This window comes from Ambystoma mexicanum, chromosome 1q (assembly GCF_040938575.1).
Source record: "Ambystoma mexicanum isolate Mex_15411 chromosome 1q, UKY_AmexF1_1, whole genome shotgun sequence".
Lineage (NCBI taxonomy): Eukaryota > Metazoa > Chordata > Amphibia > Caudata > Ambystomatidae > Ambystoma > Ambystoma mexicanum.
The window spans coordinates 1,409,437,734-1,409,450,013 of record NC_090922.1 but is presented as its reverse complement, the minus strand read 5'-3'; the positions used below and the strand labels follow the sequence as shown (position 1 = coordinate 1,409,450,013).

The 12,280-nt window shown below is 43.4% G+C and overlaps 1 protein-coding gene across 1 annotated transcript in view; it reads right to left on the bottom strand.

Annotated features, from left to right (window-relative positions):
• Positions 1-12,280, bottom strand: part of LRRC41 (leucine rich repeat containing 41) — a 201,166-nt gene that overhangs the window by 176,082 nt on the left and 12,804 nt on the right. Inside the window, exon 3 of the mRNA XM_069642280.1 lies at positions 9,599-9,669. Within this exon, the coding sequence (XP_069498381.1) occupies positions 9,599-9,669 (71 nt within the window). The remainder of the gene's footprint in view (positions 1-9,598; positions 9,670-12,280) is intronic.

Below are 12,280 nucleotides of genomic sequence, written 5' to 3'. Positions count from 1 at the left end.
TGGGAGCTGAAGAATTTGTTCAGTGATAACTATAAGCAATCTTCTCACAACTGGGCCATTCGTAGAATCTTGCAGGAAAACAGGAATGCTAGTAGTTCTCTGCAGCAGCGTCGGAAATGCGCGCAATACAAACTCGAGAAAAGCAAGAATGATCTGTGAAACATTGTCATTTGGTATCACCACAGGCATCTCCAAAGAGAAAGTCAGTAAGAAAGTAATCAGGACACTGCTCTCTTTTCCAATTGTCAAACAAGAATTCCAAATCTGGCATATTTGTTTGTTTACTGAAGGCTTAAATGTGCCTCAGTCCAATGTCAAAAAGCTCTTGTGGCTTAGGAACCAATATCTTTCCTTAACTCTTATTTTTAGTAACTAAAAGAGTGTCCCGAAATAAGCCATAGTTGAACTATTTGCCTTTACTTGACTGCTTCTGAGTTCTTCTTCCTCACCATGGACTTATCCTGCACGTGCTGTGGTTCTTCCCCGATGCTTGCTTCCGATGGGTGTGGGTGTGCTGTGGATTCTTAACCTGAATCTTTACATTGTAGCAAGGAATGTCTAAGCACGTCTGCCTTACACCACAACTACAGACGCTACACTGTCTTTCACTATAAAGGGGCTAGAGGAGCGATCGTGCCACCTTTTCAACAAAGTTCAGTCTATGATCGGATTTCCGGGAAAATGTTTGGAAACCCGAAACTCTGCATCTCTGGTTGCTGCAACATCTCCTTCTGTGTTCTGCGCTGTCCCACACCCTTGTCACTTGAGTGGAGCTAAAATGACAGATACTTGAAGTAATACACGTAAAAAGACACACGTAACTCCTTATCTGCCAATTCTATTGTTTGCTGGGCATCACTCCTAATCCTATATGGAGGTTTGAGAAATATTGTCACTGTGTGTAACTGTCATGATGCCCGCTCCCGGGGAGCCGGTTCAAGCCCTGCGTCCCCGAAAGCAGACCTCCAGTCCCCAAGGAAGGACCCAGCAACCCCATATAGGGGCCCTTTGGACAGTGTCCTGGCGCCTATGGCGCCAGGCTCATTATGGAAGTGCTTGGGTGCACTTACCTGATGCAGACCATGCTGCAGGATCCCGGCCTCCTTGAGGCCTGAAAGGAACTACTTTACCTGTGGGACTAATTTACCGTCGGGGAAGGATACATACATGGAAATTCTTCCAAGGCTATTTAAACCCCAGCCGAACAGCCACACGTGCTTCGCGTTGTTCTGCATCTAGCAGCTGGACGCTCACCGTGTCTGCTCCTGCATCCTGACTTCTGCCACGCCTGCCAGCATCCTGGATCACCAGCAAAGGAAGAGAAGAAGAGAACAGAAGAAGGAAAAGTCCTTACCTGCTAAATCCGCATCCCAGAGACATCTCGCCGACAATCCTGAAAAGAAAGACTTTTATTTAAAAGCTCATCGCGTCGATCGCTGCAGCGCCGCATTCCACTCACCTTTACAGGGCGCCTCCATGTTCAGCAGCGATCATCCGGCTTCGCAGTCACGCCCCAGCACCTAGGGAGAAAAAGACCAGAACAAAAGGTGAGAGAGAAGGGAATAAGGAAAGCTAATTCTCCATGTTAAGACTTACCTGTCGATTCATTCCCTCTTCATTTCGGGTCCGCGCCGCATCCTGGCATTTCCGGACCCCGGCCCCTAAGGGGAAAAAGAGACATCAGCGTTAATGAGCGAATGAAAAGACATTACCAAAAAAACGCTCATTAAAGACTTACCTGATTTCTACAAGGATTTCACCTCTCATCTCGGGTCGGTGCCTGTTCCCCGGCATTCCGTACCCCGGCCCCTATGGGGAAAAAGACACTAGCATTAGTACATTAATGCATGGACACAAGGGGAACCTCTTATCAAAAAACTTACCTGGAAGCCAAGCAAATTTGGTTCTCACCAATCCGAAAATCCAGTGAAGTAACTGGATACCAACGCGCCCCTGCATCAGAAGCAGGATGGAGAGCTTGTCCTTCCAGACCCTAAGGTGAGACGCTACCAAGAATCACAGAAGGGTTTCGAGGAGGGTGAGAGGGGAAAGTGGGAGGCTGATTGCATTACCCCACAGACAGTTAATCCCCTATTTGCGCCTACAGAAGGATACTTCTGCGAGCCAGACAAGCCAGATTTGGGGGCCCGGTCCAGTCCGTCTTCCGAACCCTGCGCATCACCTTTGAAGAGGTCACAGCAGCGCGAACCAGGCCAGCGCCTCCGTGGGAGTCAGGGGAGCGTTACAGTAACAAGATGGTTTTCCTAAATCTGTCCAATTTCTTAAAGCATATAATGCTGGTGATCGGCAATGCAACCATCCTTTTTTCAGGGTCTTTTTAATTTCTCCATTCTCTTCCTTAAGCAAGCTATTAAGTCCTCTTACATATCTTATTCGCCCGCTGGTGACCTTATCCATGAAAGCTTGTGCCTTTTCTAAGCAACAATCTTATGGATCCACAGACTTTTTCTTTGACACAAAATAAGGTTAATATATGACTCTTATTAAATCCCACATTCTTCATCTAAGAAACACATTTTGTGCTACGATTCTTAGCTATGGGGACTTAATTCACCTCAGGAAGTACATATCCGTATTGATCATATTTCAAAGTCTATATGCAAGTGCTAAAGGATATCATTAAATCTCAGTCTAACTCCTTTGTGCATAACGTGTGCCCAGTAACAATCATTTTACTATATAAAATGCAACGTTGTCTACTATATGCAAAAACCAAACCAATCCTTGGCACGTTGCAATGAGGTTTTTTTCCTAACAACATGCACAGGGTAGTGTAGTTTATTCCAACACCACCCTTAATAAAGCTACAGGCATTACTGGTTTACCAGTACTGTCTTGTCACCACAATGCTTTAGAGGGGTTTAAAGAATACCCTCTCTGTGTCCACAAGTCTTTCTCATCTTGAGGCACTTCTTCTTAAGTCTTGATCCATTAAAATGTAAACATTTAGGACATTCATTCCACATTATCATACTTCCATCCACTTCTAAACATCTCAACTAAGATACCTACAACATATTCCCTTTCTTCTCTGCTTTTCCAATTTCCATATAAAACTAAAATCTACCCACTTAATATGAACTACGCATGTTACAACTGCAATGGCTATTGGGAGTTGTAGTGATTTAAGAAATGTTTCCAATAAGAATACGTGCCGCACCGGAGAGCCACCCTCTTAGAGGTGGGCCCTTCCCCTTTTCCAATGTGCTAACCCTACATACATCGTTGACATCACAAAGGCAGAGTCACTGTATACTGTTACTTCCTGGTCTGCATACTTTGAGCGCGACAATCAGCGCCACTAATTCTGCAGTTTGTGCCGAAAAAGTAAGACAGTAATCATACACTGTATACTACTTCAAACTCTCCGTTGCCTGTGTGTTTTACCCCATTGGATCCCCTATATTGTTGCCCTTTCATCAATTCGAAACTACTTCAAATAAAAGGATGTTCCTCGGCCATCAATGAATTTCCCTTCACCCTTGGGATAAAGTTCTCAACTCAATCATTTGAGTGTTCACCCTCTACTGGTGGTTTCAATACAAACATGGCAGGGTTCATTACTCTACACTCAATCTTTTTAAAATCACTACACTCACTATAATCACCCCATAAAGAGAGCCTTTTAAGATGTCAACGCGCCTTTAGGCTCTTTCTTCATAGTGAATAATACATATTCAATAACTAACGTCAAAACATTACTGCACCGACAGCCCTAATGGCAAAGGCGGCGACCGTCAAAATTGTCCATACTTTACATGACCCCATACTTCTGGATCTAAAAACCTTTCAAAAATATACAAAACCAATATATACCATTATAAACCTTTTTAATTCTCCCAACACTTCACATGTGGCTATCCTTATTAAACATACCATAAACATTCACAATGAATCAATACATTCTTAATAAAACATTCTGTGCCTTTATTAATAACAAAAAAATTGTCATACTTAAATTGTGTCATTTAATTTTACCCCAATATGTGAACCTTTGACTTAAATACAATAAAAAACAGCCCAGACATAGCTCTCTTGTATACGTAGGCATGTTAAATCTGTGTTTATGCTATTTCAGGTCTTCATACGTGACTTATTGTCTCTGAAAGTTTTACTGCACTCTCTGCGCTTGTCTGCTATACCTTCTGATTCTGGACAAACTCAGCTTCATTTTACTGCTAATATACAGGCGGGTTTTTCAGTCCTTCTCAAAAGCTGGTTATCCGGTATGAATCCTTAACCTTTTCATATAACAAGGAAGTGTTCTGTCGTACCCCATATCTATCCCTCATGCGGAAATCTTTTCATTTACTTAATCTTCATATCTCAGGTACTCTATGAGATTCCCTAATCATTCTGGAAGTTCCTACCTCGAGGGTCTCCTTGCTTAATAAAAGAACTGAAAAAAAAAAAAAAGCTCACATTTGTCACCTATTGTTTGCCTGTTTGTGGCAGGGACAATGGTCCCACACTGCCCTCTATCTGGCAATGGCCTTATCCTGCTCACATATAATGACAAGTCCTCCCTCTAAGTTTGACGCACGAAATATTGGGAGGTCTTAATTCGACCGCCTTACTTTCTTACTCCCTGAAAGCATTCTACAAGGATACATATATTACCTATCTCCTCATAAATATGCTCTCTCTCCCTTTTTGCCATATTCTATTCTCATCATGAATAACCCTTTGTTTCATCGTCTCTTTAATCCGAGTCAGTCTATTAAAAAGACAGCTCCTCAGGTTTTACACTGCGCAAGGCTTTTTTATGCCATATAACCGCGTACTATTGAATTGATCACCTTTACCCTTCCCCTATGGGACTTCCTTAGCTCTCGTGTACTGATAGCCTTTGTCGATCTCGTCCCAATGCTTTTCGAGTCTGCATCATCCTTCAAATTTGTTCTCGACATATCTACTTAACAGCTCATGTGTCGGGAAGAGTTCTTTTAAGTCTTCCCTCGACACTGCTGAATTTAGGATTACTTCCTTTTCCATACAATCAATGCTGTGTGCTCTCACGTTCTCAATGCTCTTACCATGGAGTCTGTGCAAACTCTGTTCGTTCTGCATATGCACTAGCCCATCAGTTTTGTCTTTTCACTTATTACTATCCCTTTTATATCATTATAAAGGCTCCAAACCCTATATCACATGTTTTACTTTAATCTGCTAAAAAACATTGATAGTCATTTTTCAAATACACGCTTAGTGCCTCAAACTCCTGCGTTTGTTTATTTTTATCAACTATTTCGTCATCATTACACAATCACAAAAACAATCAAACAGATATACTCGGCCTGCCATATACATCTTGTCTTCTCTCATAAGACTCATTTTACCCCTAAAAAAAAAAAATACTCCATACGGAGTGTGAACAGACCTCATTAGGTTCGTCTTTAGCCGAACCAGTCTCCCACGGCTTCCTCTATGGGATTTTAGGTGCTGTCACTTCTGTTACGCTCTTTAAAGCGCAGGCACTGGGTATACTCTCTACCGTGGCTCCTCAAGATACTTTCGTGAATCGCTTGGCATTCTCAAGTCAGTTTCTACTCATTTGTAACGCTCATCGTTCCTCAAGTTACATCATCCCTACCTCCCTCTGTTACATATTTTCCCCTTATTGTTCTCTTTAACCACTGCCCATTCACTCTTGCCACCTTTCTCAATTTTTACTCACCATTTGTGTTTTTTCAGCTTCCGATTCTCGGGATCGCATGCCTCTTCAGTAGCCTCTTCCAACCTTCCGTTCGTTCAGCGTCCCGTGAAAAAAAAACGGATTCGTCTCTTATCAGGTCGGCAACTAAGCCCTTCCCTTAAAATATGTCACTATGAACGTCACCAAATGTGTGACGTCTAATTGGCTACACAACTATAGAACCCTCGATCATGCGGTCCTCTATCATTGGTTACTTTCCAACCTGTCAGTACCCTCCCAACCAACGTTGTCACGCAAGCTGAAAGTCCAGGTGCAGATGAGCTTGTCTTAAACATAGCTTCCCACCAATTAGCATATCCATCCATCATCACCTCAGTGGTCCACTTTCAATGAGGTCTTTGAACTCTGCGTTGAACATGCTCTTTGCGCCGGTGAATTAATGGGAGTGAAGGCACGCTCTGCCCTCATGCGTAGCTGTGACCATCATGCTCGTCCAACTTCTCCTCCCCGCGTGACTAGAGACCACGAAATTGAGCTTTCTGTGTATTAAAAGACTATTCTTTAATATACCTCTGACGTCTTGTTTTTGTCCATGCCTTCTAAACACGAGCTTGGTTCTTTCACATGATTTATATCCAATGTTAGCTCACCCCCGTCTGATATGGCCTTGGCTTCTTGGCTCATCCAACCTCGCCTTTCTGAGTTTTCGCCTGTAATTCACTTATTTACTAAATAAACTACACTCGGGAAACTGGGACAAGCGGCCTTCCTTCTTTGACTCAGCACTGCTATTGTACGTGGTGGAAACATCCATCTTCTACTGAAAATATAGACCCTGGATTTTGAGGACTGATTTTTTTTTTATTTACCCGGAGAGAGCGACTCTTTTTCCCACTCTCGTGTATTTTAATGTGATTTTGAACAATGTTTTTTTTTTGGCTATGGAGCCTGACAAACTCCATAGGCATCAGTTTGCATTGTGTCACACAGCACCTTCAGTGCAGTGGCACAGGCAAGTCTTCTAGATTTCCCAAAGGTTTAAATACCTTCTCTAGGATAAACTACTGTTTCCCAAAGCAGGAAAGCGAAATTGACTACTTGCATATGTAACTTTCTAGACCCAGCACACACCATCTTACAATAGGGTGATGGAGGGGTTACCTAGTATCCCCTTGGTCTAGCTTCTCATGTAACATTTTAATGGCTTGTGGCAGTGGTTTACGTTGTTTACGTTTTACTACCATTATGTGATTTTACGGCGGGCTGCGTTCGCAGCCACGGTAAAACACCCATGGGTGCCATTTTTGTCAAAATGGCCCGGTCTTCTTTTTTCACCATTTCTTTATAGAAAGGTCCTTCTTGAGATTTACTCTGCGCGCCAAACCAGGTGTGGTCCTTTTGTTCGCTTTGCCTTTGGCAGGATTCACGAGTGAAGCCTGCCTCTGGCTCCAGGGTGTCTGGGGTGAGCAGGAAGTGAGGGCGGTGCCTGAAACTCTTTGCTTAGTCTCCAAGGAGACCCAAATGCACTCTGTAGTGATTAGCCGGCTGACTGTCCGGCAAGAACAGCCACTCTGCTGGGTGCCTGACAGCTAGTCTGGAATGAATGGGAGAGAAATGAATAAAAGGCGAGGCTTTTGGCTTGGAAGGCAGAGTCAACCACTGGACGAAGGAACCAAAGAAGACTTGAAGAGGACGCCTGCTGCAACTCTTGGACCGTTAGTTTGGCCAGCGCAGCCTTGCTGCTGTGCTGAAACTCAATTCGTATCAACAGAGAAGCCCCTGCAAGGACTACTTCTCCCCTTGAGTTGGTGGTACCGATCAACTCTAAAGTGAGCCACCTGGACATTCTCTCGGAGCTGGTTGAATTTCCATAGACTTGATGCTGGAAACCGAACGCCAGCGAGAGGAACACCAGATTGTGTGTGTTGCTTGTGAACAGGCCAGACTCCCAGGAAGCAGGACTGACCAAGCCTGAGCCCGCTCAACAGAGTGCGGGACCCCAGGAGCAAGGAAAGCCCATCTCGACAGCCAGGAACTGCGGTGTTGCCGTTTGCCGTAGACGCGAGGACCTGAATCACCAAACAGCCACTTGTTCGAAGATTGCTGGTTGCAAGCGGTGACCGTCTCATAGAAGTGCAGGAGTCCCCAGATGTCCTCTCTCTTTTCCCCACGACTGAGGCCCAGGAACAGTGGTATCTGCAGAGCTGCTCAGGAACAGAAGTCATCTGCTGCACTTTTTCTTCAATACAAAAGCTACTGCAAAAGTCTGAGAGAACTTACCTCTGGCTGTAGAGTTGCTTGCATCTTCTACTACTCACAAGTATAATGGCTTGTGGCCCTACATTGATTCTTTTTTACTTCAAAGACTTCTAAAACATTGTGCAAAGACTTTTCTTACTTACCTGCAAAGAAGTGCCTCAGCTCATATAGACTTTTGCCCATTGACTTTGGCTTAGCCCGTTCCACTGAATGACTCTTATTGGGGGATCTGAAAGTATTTGCCTGCTTAAGAATATTTGTGGTCTCTTCTATGTTCTAAATAGCCTTTTCCTTTGACCAACTCCTACGTGATTCTAAATACGACAGTGATATATTAATGTCCCCAGCACCCTAGCTATTGAAGTCACCTAAGGGTGTAGGTTGCGTCTGTGGGCCATCCCAAAAAGGGTACGCCCTGATTTAGAGATATTAAGAGTGTATTTTGTGAAGTATATTTGCACGTTACTGTTATATTGCTCCCTTCTGAAGAAGGCTTGCTCTAACTGACTGATAAATCAATAATTGTTTACTCAAGGAAGTGTTTATTTGACTACTAGTCACTGTGAATCTCTGTGTAACTCCCCTGCAGCTCACATTGACCCCGCTTGAGATAAGCCTGGCTGCTCAATCACGCTACCAACCTGTGTAGTACAGACTTATACCAAAGGTTGGGTTCCTCTTGCCAGGTGGTCAGGGTTGTTGTAGTGCACCCAAAGGGTACTGCATACAATCTTGCCCAGCAGGCGCATGCCACAATCTGTTCACTATAAAGCTAGCCTTTAAGAATACTTCATCTGCTTGCGTTTGTTTACATGTATATACGTGTGAAATTGCTTGATCTCTTAATGATGTCTGCAGCATAAGTTCCTTCTTCTTGATGTTATTCATCTCGATATTTCCTTGATCACTTATAGAATTGTCTACATTTTCTAGTCTCTGCATCTCTTCCCTTATAAGTCAGCCTTGCTCTATATGACAGTGATGGTGATGGTGATGGGGATGACGTCACCTTTCATCACCGTCCTGTTTCTCCCGGAATTTCAGTCAGACGGCCATCATATTGTCTTGTATGCAGGTATGGTTTCATCAATGGGAAGCTTGCTTCCCAGATTCTCCTAGGTATCAGTATTTTCACTGGTACCACACGTGTTTCACACTCCGACATCCAACACACAGGTGCTGTGGGCGAGATAGTTGAGTACTTGGCTCCTTCTCTACAGATTTCGTACGACCCCCTCTTAACATTCTTTTTTGATTATCCACCATCTTCTGAAGTTGATATGGTCCCATCCAGAAGCTGAATCACATTCAGTTGACATTGAGAATGGCCATTTTCTTGACCCAAATTTGATTTACAGACCTACATGATGTTTCCAGGATGCAACAGATCCATGGACTCAAAACTCTATCACCTTTTACAAAGAATCAATCACTGTGGAATCAATACTTGTTTTGTCTTTTTTAGCAAGCCATACTGATGCTCCGAACAAGCAGCAATTAAAGCACAGAAAATCAAAGGCCATGTAAAGATTGATTTCAAGAAAGAAAAAGACGAGTGCTGGACAAGGAGCAGCAAAAGAGCTAATTTGGCAACCACGAAACATTCTGTGTACATTCTTCACCAGTAGTGGTGCCCGGGATTACAGTGGTGCTACAACTCACCTCAAACCTTGACGACTTTAATTTCATCACATCCTTGCACAGCCTGCGCCATATGGACTGAGTTGACAGGCCTATGAAACAGAGAAAACCAATGCACATACATTATGGTTTTGGAGAGCTCAACCCTAGATAGGAAGCAATGGAACAGAGTACAATGCTGGGTTGAACAACTTTCGAGGTGGTGGAGCAGTAACGATGAGACGTTTAGGAATAGTTTAGGTAATTTGCAAAGTGAAGGTAATACGGGTAGTATCTGGTAAAGGAGGGAAGGGGTTAAACCAAGATTTTGTGTGGAATTAGTAACAGCAAATCATGAAAATGATTTCATTGCCTTTGTCACAGAGAAATCATTTAATTGGTGTTTTGTGGCCTCCTCTGGTCTCTGAACTAAAACTGGGTGCTGAGAATGTTTTAGGCCTGTGAAACAGCACTTCTAATTTGAAACCCTGAGCAAGATCCTGTCAGTGGATCTTATCAGACCTGATCAAGATGAGAGCAACCGGGCAACCATCTTTTTTTTTTCTTTACAAAAAAAAAAAGAGGGTATTTTTATAGCACCTTATGGCATGCCCAGGAGTGCCTGCATGATTGTATGGAATATTGAAGTAAATGTCTTCCTTTACATCCACAAGGATGCAATCATTACAATTGGACCCCAAGAATCCCTGCCATAGATTTAACAAAAACTGTGGTCCTTTACAGCTTTAGGTTTACTGATCTACGTTTACTGATATATTGGTTTCTAGTCGTAATCATTTCAATTATCAATGGTTTGCTTGTGCAAACAGAAATAAAAAGCGCTCAAATGGAATGATGGGAACCTAGAAGTAAAAACAGCATCTACTCCAAGATCGCTCCTTTAAAATCTGCTCCTTGTATGAATAATTAACAAATAGAATACTTAAAATGCCTGGACGCCGTTCCTGGAGCATTAGAAGTTTCCATTCCTGGCTTTATTAGGCCACCCCTGCTGTTGGGTTACTCCTTTATGTGGGGGCTGGGCGGCCAGGGGTGGGGGGGCATTGCTTGCAATGTAGATGAGGGAGGTTTCTTTGCACGGGATCATGCCAACTGTCATTTTGTGGCTTCCGTATTTGAATGTGTTTAAATAAGCGTTAAGAAAAAAAAAAAAATCTGCTCCTTTAAAATCAACTATCAAAACTCTGGCCCTCACCCCTCTAACTGTTGGACCCCCAGAGAAAGTCAGCACATACCTCAGACGTCTCCTCCTTTGGATTTCACTACCACCTCTTTGCTGGCTACACTTGATTCTTTTTCTTCAGTCCATCATTCTCCCCAAATCCACTGTCTCACTTCAGTCACTAAAATGCTCTCCTCTGCCCTATACTGAACTCGTCCAAATACTGAATCTTTCATCTGCCTTCCAAAGCCGTCCCTCCTACCCCTAGCATCTCTCCCATGTTCCAATTGCTCACTTGTCCAAAGCTTGCAACCATGGGGTCCTTTTTTACAGCAAAAGAACTGCAACAATCCATCACCATCATTAGCCCAACCACTCAAATTAACCTCCTCAACATATGGAAAATGAGACCATTTCCTACTCGATACTCTGAAAAAACCTCTAAGCTCTACCCTTATGCTCAGCAAACTCTGCTACTGCTCATGCCTACTTCTTGCCTTTGCCACTCTAGAGAAAGTAATCATCTTCGGTACCCACACTCTACAACCGCCTCTACTTCAAACTATTGACACCATGCTGGCTGGCCCGCCATGCACTCTTTACAGTTTAAAGTTCCTTCTCTTAGTCTACCAAACATTCAATGGTCTCGCTCCTACCTGGATAACTATAATCACAGTCTACTCACCAACTTATTCCCTCTGCTCCTACTTTGCATTCAACCACACTGTAGCATGCCCCACCCCTTGCCTCCGTTCGCTTCTGTGCTGTCTCACTGCTTGCATGCTGTTAGGCAGATATATCAGTGTTCTGCTTAATCCCCTCTCCTAGTGAGAACCCCAGCACATGTTGCTTGACTGCTGGACCTTTTTCTGTCACTCCTGAATGGGGCGGAAACCCACCCACCCCCCTCATTCATTGTTCTTTGCTCGAACATTTAGGAACTCTTATTTTGTTTGTACCCTTTACTATGGAGTCTTGCTTTCCTCCATATCTCTTAAGGCATCTGTTACACTATTGCAGCACACAGCACCCTATGTGCAGTGTTGCTGGGAACCCTTTGAGATTCTTTGGCTATTGTTAGGCAAGATTGTATGCAGTACCCTTTGGGTGCACTTCAATTATCTTAACCTGGACCTCCTGGCAATAGTGACTCAACCTTTAGTGTAAGTCCGAACTACACAGGTTGGTAGTGTGGCTCAGCAGCCAGGCTTATCTCAAGAGGGGTCAATGTGAGCAGTAATGTTGTGACACAGAGTTTCACAGTAGCAGTTATCCAAATAAACACTTACACTCAAGGTTTCTTGATAAAACAATTATTAGTTTTATTCACAAACAGTTGTATAGGCCTTCTTCTGAAGAGGGAAATATTGTGAATAACATTTATAATACAATTCAAACACACACTTTGTTTCACTAAATCAGATGATACCCACTTTGGATAGCACACAGACACGTCCTACATCCTCAGGTGACTTAAATAGCTTGGACACTGTGGACATTGATTGATCACTGGTACATTTAGAACAACACTGCATATGGTG